Genomic DNA, 21,415 nt, shown 5'->3' on the forward strand with positions numbered 1-21,415 from the left:
CGTCATTATCGGCAGCTCATAGTCCCGTGTAAACAGATGACATGCTGCAGATAATATGGTGTTCTATTAGCTCAGAAAAATCATATTTACGATCATTCTGGACACACAGAATTGCTATTAGCATGTATAGAATAGCTAGTAGACAACCACCGATTGGCTTGGATTTAAATGACCAGCGGTTAACATCCACATTTGGCTTGAGTAAATTGGCTGTAGTCTTTTTTGTCGGTGTCACCTAACCTTTAATGGCCGATAACCGAGAGTAAAACACTCAATCAAATCTTGATTCGTTACCACAAAACAATATCACTTTGCCATGATATCCTCGTCGTCTTAGTAGAAAGTGCTAAATTAACCAATTTGGCTGCACTCTGTGTGACAGGTATTAGTAATCTGCTGACTGAACGTCTCTTGATGGATACAATGGATAGCAGGAACTTCTAGGACACACATATACATTAGATTGTCAGCTAATTCAAGTTTAACAAATTAGTTTCTGTTGAAAAATGAGTATTGTCGCTTTAACTGTAGAGTATCTCACATGGAGAAGTACATTTAGGTTTGTAGGGTCCATCCTTGAGGTCACCTTCTGTGGTTGGATGACTTGTACACTATATGATTACAAACATCAACTCAATACCTCACATTCTTTACGTACAAAGGGGGAATTCATTAATGGCAGTGTGCTGACATATCATGTACAAGTGCTTCTCACGGTAATTAGAATATCATCAAAAAGTTAATTTATTTCAGTTTGTCAATACAAAAAGTGAAACTCATACATTATATAGAGACATTGCAAACAAAGTGATCTATTTCAAGTATTTATTTCTGTTAATGTCGAAGATTATGGCTTACAGGCAATGAAAACCCAAAAGTCATTATCTCAGTACATTAGAATAATTATAAAAAAACACCTGCAAAGGCTTCCTAAGCATTTAAAAAGGTCCCTTTGTCTGTTTTAGTAGGCTCCACAATCATGGGGAAGACTGCTGACTTGACAGATGTCCAGAAGACAGTCATTGACATACTCCATAAAAGCTCATTGCTAAAGAAGCTGGCTGTTCACAGAGTGCTGTATCCAAGCATATTAATGGAAAAGTTGAGCGGAAGGTAAAAGTGTGGTAGGTGCACAAGCAACCGGGATAACCATAGCCTTGAAAGGATTGTTAAGAAAACACCATTCAAAAATTTGGGGGAGATTCACAAGGAGTGGACTGCTGCTGGAGTCATTGCTTCAAGAGCCACCACACACAGTTGTTTCCAGGACATGGGCTACAAGTGTCACATTCATTCTGTCAGGCCACTCATGAACAATAGACAATGCCAAAAGTGTCTTACCTGGGCCAAGGAGAAAAAGAACTGGACTGTTGCTCAGTGGTCCAAGGTGTTGTTTTCAGATGAAAGTAAAATTTGCATTTCATTTGGAAATCAAGGTCCCAGACTCTGAAGGAAAAGTGGAGAGACAGACAATCCAAGCTGCTTGAGGTCTAGTGTGAAGTTTCCACAATCGGTGATGGTTTGGGGAGCCATGTCATCTGCTGGTGTAGGTACACTGTATTTTATCAAGACCAGTCAGCTCAGCCGTCTACCAGGAAATTTTAGAGCACTTCATGCTTCCGTCTGCTGTCATGTTTTTTTACAGATGGAAGTTTCATTCTCCAGCAGGACTTGGCACCTGTCCACACTGCCAAAAGTGCCAATACCTGGTTTTAAAACAACAGTATCACTGTGCTTGATTGGCCAGCAAACTCGCCTGACCTTAACCCCATAGAGAATCTATGGGATATTGTCAAGAGGAAGATGAGAGACACCAGACCCAACAATGTAGACGAGCTGCTATCAAAGCAACCTGGGCTTCCATAACACCTCAGCAGTGCCACAGGCTGATCGCCTCCATGCCGCATTGATGCAGTAATTGATGCAAAAGGAGCCCCGACCAAGTACTGAGTGCATTTACTGAACATACATTTCAGTAGGCCAACATTTCGGATTTTAAAATCATTTTTCAAGCTGGTGTTATAAAGTATTCTAATTTACTGAGATAATGACTTTTGGGTTTTCATTGGCTGTAAGCCATAATCATCAACATTAACAGAAATAAACACTTGAAATAGAGTCATTACAAACAGAGTGATCTATCTAATATATGAGTTTCACTTTTTGTATTGAAGAACTGAACTTTTTGATGATATTCTAATATAATGAGAGGCACTTGTATGTCTTCTGTTTGACACAAAATTACAGCCAATACATGAATGTTTGTTTGCAGATACTCACTGACCATGAAGACCAGGGGTGGGGAATCTTTTTTTCTGCCAAGGGCCATTTGGATATTTATACCATCCTTCGGGGGCCGTACAAACTCGGCCCACAAATTACATCCTGACTCTGGCACTGGTGTCATGACGTAATCTTTCATTGCATGCCTTTCAGTGTTCATTAGTGAGCACTGCGTTTGTGTGCTAACAGAGCAAGAAGAAATTAATGAGTTTGTGGCAATCAAAATACAGCTCCCTGCCCAAGAATGCAGTCCCTGAAAATCTGCCCGGGGGCCTGATAAAAGGTCATCGAGGGCCGTAAATGGCCCTGGGGCCTGAGGTTCCCCATCCCTGATGTAGACTAATATGGGTAGTGGTTGGGTGGGTAGTGATCACATGAACTAGTTTGCGTAATGGTTGGATGCCCAGTGATCATATGGACTAGATTGGATAATGATTAGTTGCCTTATGACCATACGGACTAGTTTAGGTAATAGCTTGTTGCACAGTGATCATACAGACTAGTTTAGGTAATGGTTGGGTGCCTGATGATCATACGGACTAGGTTGGGTAATGGTTGGGTGCCCAGTGATCATACAGACTAGTGCAGGTAATGGTTGGGTGCCCTGTGTTCATACGGACTAGTTTGTGTACGGGTTGGGTTCCGGGTGATCATACGGACTAGTGTAGGTAATAGAGTTGGGTTTCTGTTGATCGTATGGACTAGTTTGGGTAAAGGTTGGGTGTCCAGTGATCATACAGACTAGTGTTGGTAATGGTTGGGTGCCCTGTGATCATACGGACTAGTTTGTGGAAGGGTTGGGTTCCCAGTGATCATACAGACAAGTTTAGGTAATGGTTGGGTACCTATTGATCATACAGACTAGTATGGATAATGTTTGGGTGCCCGGTGATCATACAGACTAGTTTTGGGTAATATTTGGGTGCCTGGTGATCATATGGACTAGTTTGGGTAATGGATTGATGCCCAGTGATCATACAGACTAGTTTGTGTAAGGGTTGGGTGCCCGGTAATCATATGGACTAGTTTGGGTAATGTTTAAGTGCTCGGTGATTATATGGACTAGTCTTGGATAATATTTGGGTGCCTGGTGATCATACGCACTATAGTTTGGGTAATGTTTGAGTGCTCGGACTAGTTTTGGGCAATGATTGTTTGCCTAATGAGCATACGGATAAGGTAATGGTTAGCCCTGTTTGGGCCCTTGATTTTGTTGCCCATTACAACTCATCAGTTGTTATTTTTGGTTAGAAAATGAAAATTAGATTATTGCTAAGAAATGATTCACAAGCAGATGATGAAGGCGCCCAGATAATAGCTAATATGCCAGCCAGCAAGCATTCTAGGACATTTATGACCCTGTAATATTAGAGAAGTAATGGTCCACATGTTGCCTGTATGACTGGGGTGTATCTGTTACATTCTGATAGGATTACGGTGGATTTACCTACTTGTGCTTACATTATGTAGTCTGATGTTTGCATACACTATTCTGTATATTGCTGCGTACTTTACAAATCCTGTTCGCTGCTTGCTTCATACACAGTCCCTGAGTTAATGCCCTAACAAGCTGTGTGCATCCATCATATACATGGAGAGCACTTGTCCTGCTGTAGGCATAGGCAGCGTGTGTGGCCAGCATGCCAAGGGCATATGTAGTGCCAGGCGGGCAGCACATACAGACACTTGTTTGTATACACAGCATGTATGTACACAGCTTGCTAGGTGCATTAGCTCTGTGGCTGGCTGCGTGGGTGTTCATGTGGGAGGATACACTGGCTGTGCGTTATTGGTTGCTCCAGGCTCTGGGTGGTGCTGAGGAAGCTCACATACACACACATCCACACACACTGACAAGCTGGACTAGTGCAGGGTCAGGAGGGAAGAGGGGAGTGCGTGGGTGTGAAGCGGAAGGCTGTGCAAGATCCAGGCAGGCTGTCAGTGCTGCTTCCTAGGCTGTGCCAGGCCTGAGCTGCACACACTCACACCCTACCAGAGTGGCCTGAAGTCATTGGGAGGGATGTGCGTCTGGAGGGGCCTTTCTGTACTGTGATGGTGAGTTACTGCTTCTTCTTGCCTCCCCCCTCTTTTCTTCCCGCTTCATTACAGATATTGATGCTGTGTGTTATTGCCTGTGCATAATCGCTAAGGAGAATGAACACGTATGGGTCACTCCATGCGTCTTTTACATATGGTATTCTATATGCCACAGTAGGTATATGAATAACGGTGCGGAATTCCAATTTCTGTAGGTATAAGGTTTCTTAGATCACCTTTATGGTGGCCGCTTCCCAAAGTTCAGGACTGGCTCAGAATGTGAACAAAGCGTCTGGTTCCACAAGTTTCTGCTTGGGAGTGTGGATGTGTAGGGGGGTCTCCTCATTTGGTTGAATACCTTTCCCCCTTGCTCTATAAATAGGTCTTCTAAGACTTAGCAAAGTTGTGTAATGAGAGGCTCAGCCTTCACCCCCCTCACTGCAGGAAGCGAGGGTTGGGGGAGTAATCATTAAGGTGGACTTTTCCCTTTTGTTGGCGCACACATTGATATTTTCCTGTTTTTGTTGTTTTGGCTTTTGGAGGCATCCTCCTCTTTCCTCCCTGCTCCTTTCTCTTGTTCTCATGTCTTCATGCTGTAACTGTTTATCTCTCTCCCCCTTTCCCTCCCCTAGTAGCAGGGCTGGCTGGGTTCCTGTGTTTGCTGTTTGGTTTTCTCTGCGGGCGCAGACACAGGAAAAGAATGAATAATTCAGCAGCATTGGACTGTCTTAGCTCCCTAAAGTCTGGAACCGATGCCTTTCAAGTCAGTCAGCAGGCAAAAGCCAAACCTATTCCAAAACCTGTCCATCGTATCCCCCACCTTCCCCCCTACTGGTGTGCGCAGCTCCTCGCCAGTCGTGCACATTTCGAGTGTAAGATTGCGCAGGTAGCCGAGTAACCGTGCTCGGATTTACGGTGTGAGAATGATGTATTCCGCCAGCAAGTTAAATGGTCACAAGAGGTATAAACCTGTACAGATTACCGATGAGATTAGAGGATTGTGCAGAAGTGATTTTTTTTTTTTCCCCCAGAAATGTCAATATTTCGACAGCGGCAAGGAATTTGTATACAGTTGGAAATGCATGCAACAGATTTCATCTTGTAGAACTTTCTAGCAAGTACTGAAAGGCACTAGGAGACATGACCATCCTGTAGGCTGTAGGTGGGTATGTTGGATTCCTAGATGACATTTAGAGAACAAAGCTGCACCCGAAAGCAACGTAGTCTAAGTTCTCCTATTCTGGTAAAACCAGTGCATGAGGAATGTGTTCATTCCTGCCTCGTCACGGTGGCTGGTAGTAACATAATTCATTAATACCGGAAGCCATCCAGAACCTGACATCTCCTCTGCCTTGTATTACTCCTGCGGGCCATGAAAGAAAGCATAGGACTGTTCCAACATCATAAAAAAAGCATTCTAGCTTCATCATTACCGTCCTGTCACATCATATCTTCTCATGTCTGCTAGGCGTTCCTCAAGAATTCAGGTTCTGTCAATAAGACTGAAGGAATCCCTGGATGACTGAGACCCAGGTGACCGCTGGGAAGTAGATGATGCTGATGTAATATATAGTGGATATAGAAAGTATACACACGCCTGATAAAATGCCAGATTTTTGTCATGGAAAAAAAATCATTCTAAGAAGAATAATTTCGGAACTTTTGCACCTTTTAATGTCACCCATAATCTGTAAGTTTAAATTGAAAATTGAACTGAAATATTTTGAAGTGGAACAATAAATATAAAGAATTAAAATAATTGGGTTGCAGAAATATGCACACCCTTACGCTAATATTTTGCTTTAGTACTTTGTGAATTTGTGACACTATTCAGACTTGGGTTTTATAAGCATGGTTCATCTAGAATTGGCAATCTGTGCCTCCTTTTCCTTGCAGTGGCACTCCAAACCTGTCAAGTAATGCCGGCATCTCGGGTGTACAGCCCTTTTCAGGTCAATTCAAAGAATTTCAATTATATTCAGGTCTGGGCTGTAGCTGGGCCATTCTTTTGTTGATTTGGAGGAATGTTTTGGGTTGTTGTGCTTAAAAGTGAAATTCATCTTCAGCTTTTTGGCTGAGGCCCGAAGGTTTTGTTGCAAAATTGAATAATATTTAAAACTGTTCATAATTTCCTCCACAGTGGCTAAAACCCCAGTTACCAGCTGCCAAAAAACAGCCCCAAAACAAATGCTGCCCACTCCACGCTTCACTGTGGTATGGTGTTCTTTTGGTGATGCGAAGTGCTGAATTTGTGCCAAACATTCCTTTGGATTTACAGTATAGCCAAAAAGCTCAACCTTGGTCTAATCAGACCGTAACATGTTTTCCCTCATGCTTTGGCAGACTTTGATGTAGGTTTTGACAAAACATATCCGGCTTTGGATGTTTGTTTTTTTTGTAAGAAAAGCTTCCATCTTGCCACACTACCCAACGGGCCAGACATGAAGAATACGAGATATTATAGTCAAATGCAGTAAACAACCAGTATTGTCAGAAATTCCTGCAGCTCCTTTAATGTCGCTGTAGCCCTCTTGGTAGCCTCTTAGACCAATTTTCTACTTGTCTTTTCATAAATTATGAGGGACATCCAGTTCTAGTTAATGTCACTGTTGGGCCAACTTTAAGCCACTTCTTGATGACCGTTCATTTTCATTTTTTTAATAGTGGAAATTTCCTTCTACCTTTCTCCTGACTGATAGCTCAACACTGAGATCCCTTTGCTGTGTTGTAAGCAGTGCACGGACTGTGAAGACACAGCGTTTATTCTTAATTATGCCAGACATGTTATTCAGCAGGTCAGGAGACTAGAGCCATTGTTCATATAATCCTGAATGTTGACTCTTGAATTGATGTTTCTTGCAGCTTATTGTGCTGCTATCCTTGGAGGACAGGGATGCAGGGTCCTTGAACAATCGATATTTGCTAATATGTACCCATTGTATCAGTCCATGCAGCTTGTTGACCTGCAAACATTGAAGAACAGACTATGCAGATTGATTGAATACTTGAACAATGAGAGTTGACCTCGTTCCACCTCCAAACTGACCTGTGGATGATGACCTGGATAGATGTTGGTAAAAAAAGACACCTCTATCCTTCTGCAGAGAGATTCTACAGCACAGCAGCCAGGAAACCAAGGCTTCAACAGGAGAAATGCAGATTTAAGAGACTCTACAGGATGCCACCTTAAGGGACCACAGTCACAGCTGAAGGAATACAGTTCTGCTCCATTGACCATCACTGAACCTTCAATGATGTTGGGACAATCGGGTCACCTGGCCACAAACCTCACTGCACTCGGTCATCTTCCTAAGCTTGCTGCTATCTGCTCTCTGTGGGTGCCCTCCAAAAGCGGGGTGTTACTGGTTGGGGTAAAAGCCCCTGGATGGCCTGATGTCGCAGCCGCTGCAATGCCCACGAGCCAGTGGAAGGGTGAAACTGTTTTTTGCACCATCTTGTGAACTTGCTGGGTCTGTTCTATATGTTATTGCCTGTTGGTGGTTCAATAAATCATTGCCACATGGTTTTACCCTCACCCCTCAGTAGTATTCTGCCCACAAGAAAGGAGTGTGGGCGTTCAGTGGGATGAGCCATGGTCCTTTCTAAAGACAGCCAGGACAGCAGATGAGCGCACCCACTGACTCCTATGTCTCCACATGGACCATGGGTTTTGCTGTCAAATGCAATAAGAAAATGTCAGGAAATTCCTATTAGAACAGCTAAACTTGATAAGGGGTTAATTAGAATCACTGTAAATGATGGCAGCTGTGTACTGACTACTATTTAACATGAGTTCAACCACTTCCCCAATTTTATGAGGGTGTCCATACTTAAGCAGCTGCATTATTTTAATGTTGTTATTTTTACTTTCGCCTCAAAATTATTTCGGTTTCTTTCTCAATGGATCTGTACAGTTTATGGGTGACATTAAAGGTGGCAAAAGTTCTGAAATTCATCTTCTTGGTATGATTTTTTTTTTTTTTAAACATGACTAAAACCTGGCATTTTAACAGGGGTGTGCAAACTTTTTCTATCCAATTGTATATATTATTAGTCATGCATAGATCGTTCTAGTTTTGGTTTTATTAGCCAACATATAAAGTAAAGCCACGTGGGTCTCCAAGATTCAACATCTCAGCAAATGGCCCCTGCTCTGCATCTCTGACGTGTCTTTTCCTCTACTTCTGCAGACTTGGTCCTATTTTGTTGTGTAGACGTAGCACCCTTGCATCTGGTGCTGCATAAATATAGTGTGAGAATTATAAGTAAACGCTAGTCTTTTATCCCCCATTGTCTCCCTCTCCCTCCTCCCACACCCCTTCCTCCCACGCCAGCTCGATCAAGATGTTTGGGTGGCTTACTAATTAGGCACAATCTAACTAACCCGCAAACGATCAGGAGAGACAGCTAGATAATGCACTATATACGGGGCTCATGTAGACAGTGGAGAGCTGCAGCATTCAGTGAGAGAGGATGAGCTGAACGGATCTCTGGACCCCAAGTGATCATTGTGATTATTTACATGAAAGAGGTAATTCTCTCATATAATAAAAATATTTGTCATTTATTCTCCAGCACTGAAAGGGTTTACTTGTGCCCAATCCATATGACATGAATTGAAAGGACAAGTTCTGTATTTCTCCCTGTAGTTGTTGCATCTTCTGGTGTTTTCTCCTGAGCCTTGGATACTCTGCAAGTGTCTGCGTGTCAGTCACATGGGACTTGGCAAAACCTGGCTTCTAGCATTAAGACATCAGATTTTTAAATCTTGACTTTAGGGACCTCTACTATAGTTTTATCCACTACAGAATTCTGCTACTGACTGTATAGCAGATACGTAACATACTTATCTAACCACCTAACTTCTCTGACTTTTAGGGAATCTGGCGGATACCAGTGGATGAGATAGATCGCCCGGGCAGCTTCGCTTCTCATATGAACCGTTCCATTGTTCTACTTTTGCACGTTTTGGCTCAACTTAAAGACTCTAACACGCTGCTGAAGATCTCGTGTATGCTACAGAGGACCCCTGATCAGGGGAAGTAAGTACCAGTCTCACTGTTAGTCAAACACATTTTCCCCATTCAGACGTGCACACTCATTAGTTTTATGCGAGATACTTAACATATGCGTATACCACATTGTGTTTTTCACTCCATGGTGCGCACTGTAGTAAAGGTTAAAATAGGGAGGGTCCAAACTCTTACTTTGGTACTCATATTTGTGCTGCGTACAATTTTAGTGTAGTTTTTATAAAACGCCCCTAAATTATTTAGCTCACCAAAATTAATCTTGGTTTTATAATTTCCCCTTTTAAAGCTTATCATTATGGCCGGGAAATGTTCCCAGATGCAATCAGCTTCATCTTGTTTTTTAACCCAGTGCCTTCTCAGAGTGGAATTTCTGGGTAAATTTCCAGCTGCGATTGAACCATAGCTCTTCTTCATTAAACTCTTCATGATCTTCCAGGTCGTGTAGGTGGAAGTAGTGAGTGCTTTTTTGTTCAATTAGGATTTACTGGGTTTAAAAAAAAAAAAAAAAAGTTTGCACCAAAGTTAGTAAAAGCTGCAGGCCCCTTAATAGTCTTGGAGAATTTTGATTATGATTATTTGCAACGCTTATTGAAAGCTATGTTTAATGAACTGGCCACTCACCTTCACAGGAGTCATACTGCTCTTTGTATGAACACTGCAGCTCTTCTAGTCCTCTCATTAGCTCCGGCTAGTCCCATTCGCCTATTATTGGCAGCTTTCTGGTGCAAAGGCAGAAAACGATCAATCTGTGACATGGTGAGACTAGCTGGAGCATCGGATGGCTTGCCCCATCGCTTTTTGCTAACAAAGTTTTCATGAATATTGAGGACGACACAGCAGGAGCTCATCAGTGATAAAACTATCAGAGCTGCAGCTCATAAGATGGTGTTTTATCACAAATGACAGCAAACCAGCCCAGTAATAAGTCCAGTGTTAAGGCCCCGTTACACACAGCGATATCGCTGATTTTGTGACGCCACAGCAATCTCGCCAGCGATCTCGCTGTGTGTGCCATGGATCAGCGACCGGCCCCCCCACCGGGTATCGCTGATCGCGCTCGAACGTCCTGGGTCTTTTTCTGATCGCTGGTCTCCCGCTAGCCAGCGCGCATCGCTGCATGTGACAGCGAGAGACCAGTGACGCTGGGAGCTGGTATGCAACGTAAACAGCGGGTTTATAAGAGCCGCGCGGCTCTTAGATACCCGCTGTTTACGTTGGATGCCAGCTTACTTGCTGGTCCTGATCGCTGGTGAGTCTGTCTATGTGACAGATCACCAGCGATCACCTAACTATGTCCCAGCGATCCCATCCACGTCGGATCGTTGGTGGGATCGCTGGGACATTGATGTGTGTAACGGGGCCTTTAGACTGCATTCACATCTTGGTGCATGGGCCGCAATTCCCAGCAACAACTGTGGGTGTCTTGACTTGAACCTACAGTTCATGTGCTTATCAGGCTGTTAGCGCTCATCTATTTGTCTGTTTTTCGTGTACGAGAGCCAGTTTTCATGGTAAACTTGTACCTATGATAGTGTATAAATCCTGGCAAAGAAGGCGTTTCCACAATCTGATATTCATTTTTACTTTACTAGTGATCACAAAGTATGTAATTGTATGCAGTAGTGGTGGCAACATGTCATACGTCAATTATTCATCCTCACGTATGTAAAAAGAAATCCGCCTTACTATATATAACACTTGTATATAAATGGTAAATGTTGCACACAGCAAAACTTCTTTTGTTTGCAGAAAGTATTTGCGGGATGTGGATCGGCAGGTTCTGGCACAGCGAGCTTTTGTTCTTACCGTAAAAGTGTTGGAGGACATGCTGAGTGACTTATCTGGGGTAAGGAAGAGAAAGTGCTGGGTTTTTTCTTTTGCTTGGTGTCTGGTCCTCTATGTGGAGTCCTATGCTCTGCTAACAAGATTGGTTAATCACATCATTGTATGCTTATTGGCTCTCCTCCAGAAGGAAGAAAGCTTTCTGTCTTGTTCCAGCTGTACAAGGCTAAACCCTAAAGCCGGCCGTACAGATGAGATGGCGGACAGCCAAAGCATGCATCTGCTAATTGTTCTCCCGGCAGCCATCTCAGACGACGCTCCCATAGACAGGTTGCTTCTTCAGCACAGCACTCATGTTCTCTTTGAGTAGGCTGCCGACTGACAGGTCAGCCGGTGGCTTAACTCCAGTAAAACGATCATCAAATTGGCAGTCCGAAATCATACATGCCTGATGAACATCTTACTCAAAGATCAGTCAGCCGGTGTCACCATACACATTAGACTGTCCTCGTTATAAGCTAGCTTAGCCAAAAATAGTATCAGTATCATCCAAACTTTAAACATCATATAGCAATATATCTCATAACTATATGTACAAGATTAACTAGGATACATAGCACTGGTAACTCCACATGAATATAAATCCTAAAAGAGACTCGGAGTATCAACCAAATTATCATGAAAATACAAAATTTATTAAGAATAAAGAACAATGTAAAATTACACATTAGGCAATAGCTTTTGGCAAAGGACACGTGGTGTCAATAAAACTGCATATCCATACACATAAAAGTAGCAGGCATGGGAATAAGACAAATACATCAGATCCACAATAATTGGCGAGGTCATAAATAGTGTATGAATGTAGAAAATGACTGCCATAACACATAAGTGGGAACACAAATGGCATGATATAGTCCCTAGAAAATAAAAAAAAAACAACAGTATTAGATGGTCAGAATAAAAATATCTCACCCATGGTAGCCTGTGTGTTTTGGCGTGCAGACAGCAAAAGCCCCAAAGGTTTTCATATCCTCACAATACTGACAGCAGTGGGATTTGAACTCACGCCTCCGAAGAGACTGGAGCCTTAATCCAGCGCCGTAGACCGCTCAGCCATGCTACCTTTTTAAAGGTACCTTTTAAATCAGAAAATTACTTATTATTTAATTCAGGTTTTTGTGTAACCTGTATTTTTGCCAATGTTTTATTTTTGTTTGTTTTATTCATATCACAATATTTTTATATTTTTGTTTTTAGACTCCTAGGCCCAGTTACATAAAGACCAGCAATTTTCTCGCCAGTTTTGATGAGGGGTCATGTAGGAGTCAGATGTGACTGATTCATTAAGTGGCGCACGTCTCTTAATGAATCAGGAGCGTCTGACGAGTCGCGTGCGTCTCCATGCGCTATGCCAGAAATCTTACTCCTGTCACCGACTGGAGTAAGATTTCTGGCGTAGAGAGCACCACAGCTCATCATGAATTAAATGAGTTGTTTCATAACGCCCCCGCCATTCCCGCAATAAGCCCCAGCTCTGTTTATATTGTGGCTGAAATTGGCATAAAACCACCAAAATTCACAAAATGTTTGCGCAACTCTAAGTTGTGCAAAAAAGTTGTGAATTTTCATAGAAATTTATGCCAGAATTCTGGCGCTATTGGTTTGATGAATAGGTTCCAAACTTTCTATCCTTTCAGTAAGCGTTTCCAGCAGGGCTCCATATTATCAGAGGTAGGATTGCAATAATTATAATAAGCTGTGTACACATCTGATAGCACAGGATCCACCGATGGTGCAGCAGAACGTGCTCTGCCGTTCCTGCACACTGACATTTGCGCACGCTCGTTAGATGCTTCCATGCAAAGGATTGGCGAGTCCGTCTTTGTGACTAATGTAAATGCCTTGTTTCCTGAAGTAACAGGAAGTATGTGTAAAAAAAAAAAAAACCCAATGGCCAGTGTGAAAATTGCAAGATTAATGCACTTTTACCCTCGTTAGGGTCACGTCATGATAGGGCCTGGAATTGAGGCTACCTAATAGCCATGCATTTTTCCTGCAGCAGCTTTCAAGACATAGTATAATCCTAATGATAAGCCACCAATCTGTGAGGGCATCATTGTAAAGTGAAGAGGAGCTGACACAAGATGACATGGCATTGCACTTTTCTCACACTGCTACTACTAAATGATAGCGGCTGGTGGGGTCACCGAAAGGAGAGAAAATGGATCGGAATTACCTCAAGTTTTTCTGTATTTTCGAAATTGCTTAAAGTGCTCTTGCATGTGTTATCCTTAAAGCAATGCAGACTGACCATCATTTGTGGCTTCCATAGACACGGCATCTGCTTTTATATTAAAGATTCTAATAATAAGTTCCACAATTGAATGTGTTTAAATAAAATGTTCCTGTGCTGAGATAATCTTATATATGTGCCCCTGCTATTTACTGTGTAATGGCCGTGTCTGACCATACAGGGATATGATCTGATCATACCACAGCTCCTGGGCAGGGGAGGAAGCAAAAGAGTATAGAGACATTACAACATTTGATATCAAATTATTCTTTTTTTGAAGTAAAATATTGTTTAAAAACAGCTGTGATCTCCTGTTGTAATTTCAGGGGCACATATATACGATTGTCTCAGCACACTAACATTTTTTAGAGAAGTTTTTAGAATGGTGTCACTTTTGGGTATTTTCTGTCATATAGACCCCTCAAAGTGACTTCAAATGTGAAGTGGTCCCTAAAAAAATAAAATATTGCAGGTCAACTTTTAACCTTTATAACGTCCTAACAAAAAAAATAATGTTTTAAAAATTGTGCTGATGTAAGGTAGACATGTGGGAAATGTTGTCTACGAACTATTTTCTGTGACATAACGCTCTGATTCAAGGGCATAACAATTAAAAGTTTTAAAATTTCTAAATTTTCTGCCAAATTTCCTTTTTTTTTTGTTGCAAATAAACACAAGTCTTATTGAAGAAATTTTACCACTAACACGAAATACAATATTTCACGAAAAAACAGTCTCAGAATCGGTGGGATCTGTTGAAGCGTTCCAGAGTTATAGCCTCATAAATTGACATTGGTCAGAATTGTAAAAATTGGCTTGGTCGTGAAGGTGCAAACAGGCTCGGCGATGAAGGAGTTAACATAGTGCCGCATTTTGAGTGATTACTGACTTTTATGTAGTTTGCTGTTGATATTATTATTATTATTGTAAGTTGTAGCTAACTAAGTGTCTTTCTGCAGGATCCCAAAAGTCCAGTTCCCAGCCCGTTGTCAGCGGCTTCCATGACAACAGACGTCACTGGCCGGCCTACATCAGATGACAGGAAAGATGTAGCACCCAAAAAGAAACTGGTTCTAGGTGAAGGGGTGGTATCAGGAATATCTGAGAATGGGGGAAAAGAGACCGTACAAGGGTCTGCGCCTCAGGCAATGGAAACTGGAGAAATCAGAACTGTGCAAGAGACTGGAAAGCCTCAGTCTTCAGAACCAATGGGCCATGATGGACACTCGTGTCACCCTGAAAAACATTTGGACCAGCATCGCAAAGACACCGCTAGGATCCTTAAGGATAAAGGACTTGAGGGTCCAGAATTATCACTAGAAGAACTGAGTATTAGTTCTAAACATCATCTGCCTGCTGGTAGCAGTGGCCCCGGGCAGCACCCACCCCAACCGATGGAGGACACTCCACACCGAGCCAGCCGCAAGAGGAAGCTCTTAGATGACACGGAGAGCAGCAAAAACTTGCTCCTTGAGGCATATCGTGTATGGCAGCAAGGACAAAAAGTCACCACCTATGATTTGGCCAGTATTGAAAAGATCATGAGTAAAACATACATGCTGATCAAACAGGTGAGAGCCAAATACTTTACGTGATGGTGATAGAGGTCATAATGCAGCAACCTTTAGGGATTTGTGTGCTTATATCATGCTGTCATCGGCCAGTGTTCAGACGGTGCAAAACTATTTTGAGTGTATTTTGGATATTCAAATTGTGATTCATCGTATTGGAAAAAATCTAAGATTCCCGTAATCGGTGCAATATAAAATTGTGCAGCAGAAAGCAGACGGGAAAGAATGTTGTTGGTTGCTCCGAACATCTGGTTTTGCTCGTAGCCAGCACTCGTTTTAATTCATAAGGTGCAATGAAGGAGAATCAAAGGAACGGATAATGTGAATGTGGGAAAAATGTACAGACATTATTGTTGCCATTGCGCCTGGAAAGGAATGGTCCTTTTTAAGTAGGAAGGCGAAATATCTGCTTCATAAGTGTCATCATGATTGTGCTGCAGTTCTTGTGTAATTCTGCTGTAGTCTATGATCTTACTGCTCATGGCAGTAGTTGGCATAGTAGGCATTCACTTGGAATGGTTACAGACGGCGTTGGAGACGTAAGCGTGGGCACATCCCTCCCACCTGTGGCCTATGACTGATATCAGGCCCAAAGGGGTTGTACACACCAAGTAAACAAATCTCCCAGAGGACTAAGGCGTATGCAGGTATTTCTGTGCCCCCGCACAGGAAGGGACCCACGGGTTTATTGCTTCTTGGCGCCAGGTAACCCATGGGGCCTAAATACAACCCTCAACCTGTTCTGCCCTTATTATAACAGGCTAGAATCATTATTTTTTTCATAATATTCACAGGAGTATTTTTCACAGATACATCTGACAATAGGCAACGAGAATGACTGAATCATTTTATTATAAAACAATGAGACAAAATGTTTAATTTTAATTGAGTAGTTGTCCTCGCAGACATATATAAATGTCTCAGAGAGCTTTCACACTGCCCTTTATCCCACGTTCGTTGGTCCCATTAGAGCTTACATCTGAACCCCCACCGGGCGTATGCGGGGCCCATGACTATAATGGTGCCGACAGAGTCAATGTGTTCTCTGTCCTGCATAATTTTCGGATGTATACGCCTACTGGAGGCCAACACGGTCTACTACGTCTGAGTTTCCGCCTCCAGTAAATGATAAACGGCAGAGAATATGTTGGCTCTGTTAGCACTACTATAGTCAATGGCCCCATCATTGCATATCTCCAAATCCCATTTTGCGCAGGGGGAGGGATTCGGATCTAAGCTCCAATGGGACCAACGAATGTGGGACCAAGCGCAGTGTGAAAACGACCTTAGGCCTCATTTAGATGTCCAGTTTTCTAACACGTTAAAAATGAACCAATGTTTTTGATCAGACTGTGTTTTATCAGAGTATGGTTCGAGTGTCTCCCATTTTTATTGTATGTGGAGAAATAAAAAAGGAAAGTTTTCCCATCTTTTCTTTTCTGTCTGTGAAAATTGGACCACACTTGGATGTCATCTGAGTGTGAACTGATTTTTTTTTTTTCCACAGGCCCATAGACTTACATTGCTGATTTTGATATGTCCCTTGGAAAATCACAGTCATGTGAATGGCCCCATGGACTATCACAGTTAGGCCTGGATCACACTACCGTTTGTGATGCGAGAAACTCAAATGAGTCTCCCGCATCAACACCCGCCGCTACCGCCGGCACTCAGGACAGGAGCTGCATGTATTTCTATGCAGCCGCAGCTCCGGTCCTGAGTGCCGGCATTAGCACCGGGTGTTGATGCGGGAGACTCGTGCAAATTTCTCACATCACACGTTAGTGTGATCCCGGCGTTAAAAGTGCTATCCCTGAGAAAGACATATTTGCATGTGAAAATCGGACCTCGAATGAGCCCTAAGGCTGAGTGCAGATGTACTTTTTGGCCCTGCGGATTTTTCCGCGCAGAATGGAAGAAATCCGCAGGTCAAATGACCTGCATTTTTCCTGCGGATTTCTTCCATTTTTCATGCGGTTTTTGTGCGGTTTTCCATCGCGGTTTTCCCCCTGCGGATTTGGTGACAGGGGAGATGGAAAACCGCACAAAAGAAGTAACATGCTGCGGATTTTGTACCGCTGGAAAACCGCGCGGAAAAATCCACAGCGTCTGCTCAGCGTTTTTTTTTTTTCCATTGATTTTAAGGCTACTGTACTTTACAATGCGGATATGCAACGTTTCTGCGCGGTAAAATCCGCTGTGGAACCGCAGCAAATCTGCATCGTGTGCACATGGCCTTAGTCTTGTCCTTTTTGTAGATCTAGATAATTTTCTCTTGGTTCCCTTGCCCATCCTACCTTTCTCCTGATTGCACTCGATGCATGTATTTTAGCATATACCGTAAGTAAACTGTGTTCACATCTGCCCTATGACGTTGGTTTATAACGGAAGTCATAATGTTATGTTGGATCCATAGAGGTTACTGTACTTTGGCAAGAAGAACGCTGCGTATTGAGCTGTTCTTGGGGTCAGCTTTCTCTGGACCCTTGATGAAGCACAGAAAGCAAGTCTGATGTAGATGTGGCCAGATCCTTAGGAGGAATGGCGTGGGGCATAATGGTGGGCCGTATTTCTTGCAGCTAAGGCCTGTTTCACACATCAGTTTTCCAGGTCTGTCCTAAATCCACCAAAATAGCAGAAAACGGATCCGCAGGTGGACTGACAGGAACAGGTGTCACCGGATCAGCGGATGTACTGATCCGGCGAAGGTAAAATTTTAAAGGAACCCGTGCAGAGAGAGTGGAGCGAAATAGCTGAGTACCTCCATGAACGAGCGGGCGGCATCGCGTGTCAGTACAATGTGAGGAGAATGGTCGCGTGATGTCGCGGGATCCGGATCGGCAGGCATGGCGCGTCGCGGGATCCTGATCGATCGGCAGGTATGGCGTGTCGATCGGAAGGAGAGAGAGATATCTCCATCCAGCAGCCAGAAGGAATTGCGGGTTAAATCTGTAGATAAACACAAAATGCGGATGCGGCCAGAGAAAAAACGTTGCATGGTCCGTTCGGTGATGTCAGCGGACGCCAAAATTTTGGCGGATCCGCAGACATACGGATGCAACAGACGTCCATCAGTCAAAATCCGCCAATAATACAAGTCAATGGGGAAAAAAACGGATCCGCCAAACAAAATGGCGGATCCGTTTTTTTCACAAAACGGCGGATCTTGACTGATTGTGAAAAACTGATGTGTGAAACAGGCCTAACAAAATGCTGTCCTTGTTGATCATAGCATCCAATCAGAGCGGAGCTTTCTTTTTTATAACTGTTCTGTAAAATTGAAAGCTGCCCTGCAATTGGTTGTTTCAGGCCATTGTTTCTGTTTGTTTTAATATGACTATCACTGACTTGCATAGTTTACATTGGTATACTGGAAAAAGCGGAGGCTCTAAAATGTGTGCCATGCGAATGTTTAGGGTGGCCATGGGTATCATTTCACTTTTGAAGTCCTGTGAGATTCACACAGGTGGAATGTCACCCACTCTGTGGCTACGGTAATAGGTACATGATTTTCTTTTGAAAGCTTGTGGCCATTGGCCTAAATGAAAATATCCTGTAACCATTAGGAGCTGTAAAACACATTCCCTAACATATTGCTCTTGTGTGGCTCATTCATCCTCAATTATTCAACCTCTCCCACTCATGCTTATGCAGTTGTAGTTATCCTGCAGAGGTAATTGTGGCCCCATGGCAAAACTCTGCATATTATACTATTATACTTGTTATTTGTTGTTTTGTTGTCACTCGTTGGAGCAGCATAAATTTAACAGTAAAAAAGAACACTTTTGGTTTTCCTACCACTGGCAAATACTTTGAGTGAAAAGTGTGATTCAGAGGAACCAGTTCACTCCATTCACATTTAGCTAAAAGATGAATACAGAAAAATCATGTTAAAGGGATATTCTCAAGAGTGAAAGTTATCCCCTATGCATGGGATAGGGAGCACCTTCCTGATCGCTGGGATCCTTATCAATCCTGATAACCAGTGTGCCAAAAACCAGCCTTGCCCAGCTCTCTGCTATCTCCCATTAAGAATGAATTGAGCAGCCGTGCGCATTATTAACCACCGCTCCATTCACGTGGTTCTCTTCAAAGACCCGGGTCTTGGGATCAGTGGGGGTCCCAGCTGTCAAACCTCCAAACTGGAGATTACCCTTTTAAAACTACTTTCTGCTATGTTTGACAGAAATTGTTACATGGTACTACATATAAAACCCGGCGCAAAGCTTTCTTTGTTCCTATTAGAGCTTTTTAACAAAATTGTATTAACCTGATAACCAAGTGTTGTAAATTTATGTTGCATGGTCCCATCGCCATTGTAAATTTACACCGCTTGGTTAAAGCTCCTGCAATCGAGCTGGTTCTGTTTCCAGCTGTCGGACATAGCAGGCACCCTGTGGAGAAGATAGAAGCAGTTTATTACTGCCTCTGTCTTCTATTTCACCAGCTACATAGTGCATAATGAACACTGCCAATACTCCTGTAGGACTTTGGGATCACATAATCTCCAGGTCTCTGCCCGGCCTAGCAGAGACAGATCCACTCAGCCAGGGACATTTATCACTATAGTTAGCTCTTTCCTCCTGTAACTGGGGGCCATACAGGTGCCCTAGTCACAGTAGAAAAAAATTAACAAAGAACAATTATGTTCTGCAGAGATCTTTTAGCATACTCTGGTGGACAAAATATTTGTGTATATATGTATGTGTCCATTTACATATACCGTATATACCGTAGGAGGTGCTGAGAGGGTTAATAGATCCAATATATGGGCCTAGTTTTTTTAGATTAGGTGAGATGGGTGGAACTACTCATTCACATCCTCCAATCCAGGAGGTGCAGCTGAGATGTCCATTCCCTGTCTGTGAGTAGAGGTGCAAACACCTCTGGTATTTGGGGTTGTGGATGGTTTTGTTTTTTTGTTTTCTTTATTTGCTTTGCAGAAAAAAAATAAAAGAGCAACCAAATAATCATTTGAATGAACGCTCCAGGTTAATATGACCACATGGCTGTGGATACTTACTAGGTGTAGTTATTTTTGTTATATGTATGTTATAAAATGTGCCTCATATACATAAAAAAAAATTCATATTTTGTTTGGGCTGGGGATTTTTAGTTTTATTATTTTTTTGCAGGTGTTTTATACAGATACACTTAGTATCGCTCCTCCTCATATGTTTGTGTGTGTTTATATAGATATACAAAACACTGCAAAAAATAAAAATAAAATCAAAAATCCCCACCCCGAACAAAATGTGAATTTTTTTTTTCGGTTACCGTATATAAATTTTATAACATACTTATTACAAAAAACCTACACCTATTAAGTATCCACAGCCATGTGGTCATAATAACCTGGAGGATTCATTTAACTGGTTATTTGGTTGGTCTTTTCTTTACAGCCGCTTCAGTATTAGAATAAAAATATTTTAGCTGCTGCAAAGAGGAGAGACGAAAACAAAATAAAATTGGCCCATCCGGGCCCGGTCACTAGGGGATTAATATTAAGTAATGTGTCAAATAGTCCCTAGCAGGTATGCTGCTACCAATTTATGAACATGAGGGTGGTTCTCTCCATTAAAGATAAAGGCCACTGCCAACCTATTAAATAAGGGCATTTACAATATGGGATCATAAAGGCAGACATAGATAACCTATATGGTTTTATATGGTCACCTGAACCATATTTTAGGGAGACCCTCATGTACTAGCTGAATTTGCGGCAGAGACTGATGGGGTCTTCTGTGGACAAGAAGCTCTCTCCGCTCTGGTTGGTTGATGAAGGTGGTCCAATGAGGGTCTTGGGTCTAGTGATGATGCATAATGTCCTCATAGGGTATTTAAAAGGGGGTTTATTAGGCCAGACTACTCCTTTAAAGATGGCAATGTATGATATTCATTCAGCTGCACAAGGAATGTAATGTGTAATCCCTGAGGTATCACCTTGTAACATATTCTGAGTGGGCTGCGTTTTAAAAGGATTTTCTCCGCATTTCTAGAAAATAGTCAGATCCGGTGTTCGCCTACAGTGAGTTCCAGCCTTTGTATTAGTCACGTTCTCCACCATGCCTAATGATATCCATTGAGGGATCCTCGTTCCCAGGATCCACCTGTGACCCTGTACATGCCGTACCACAGTATTATCAGCGTAAAGATGACTGTATGCCATTACTTTCTCCATTAGTATATTTCCTAATATGAGGGTATGCGGTGTGAGTGTGTAAACCCCCCTGAAGCTCAGCTCCTCTTTTATACACCATCGTCTCTAATTTTGCACCCATTAGCTCTGTAAATGTTCTTTTTCACTCCCTTGGGTGTTGTGAGTTCATTTTTCCCTTCATCATTGAGGTCTGATGACTCCCTGCTCTGGTGAAGGAAGGTAGTGAGGCTGATTACCAAACACATGGGCAGCT

General features: G+C 42.6%; 1 protein-coding gene across 8 annotated transcripts in view; it reads left to right on the forward strand.

Moving 5' to 3' along the window:
* Positions 1-21,415, forward strand: part of CABIN1 (calcineurin binding protein 1) — a 291,790-nt gene that overhangs the window by 245,684 nt on the left and 24,691 nt on the right. For all 8 annotated transcript variants that reach the window (XM_073559181.1, XM_073559178.1, XM_073559186.1 and 5 more), the window contains 3 exons: positions 9,199-9,362; positions 11,103-11,199; positions 14,391-15,002. In XM_073559181.1, the coding sequence (XP_073415282.1) occupies positions 9,199-9,362; positions 11,103-11,199; positions 14,391-15,002 (873 nt within the window). The remainder of the gene's footprint in view (positions 1-9,198; positions 9,363-11,102; positions 11,200-14,390; positions 15,003-21,415) is intronic.

Source organism: Dendrobates tinctorius, unplaced genomic scaffold (genome assembly GCF_039654945.1).
Source record: "Dendrobates tinctorius isolate UK_male_01 unplaced genomic scaffold, ASM3965494v1 ptg000265l, whole genome shotgun sequence".
Lineage (NCBI taxonomy): Eukaryota > Metazoa > Chordata > Amphibia > Anura > Dendrobatidae > Dendrobates > Dendrobates tinctorius.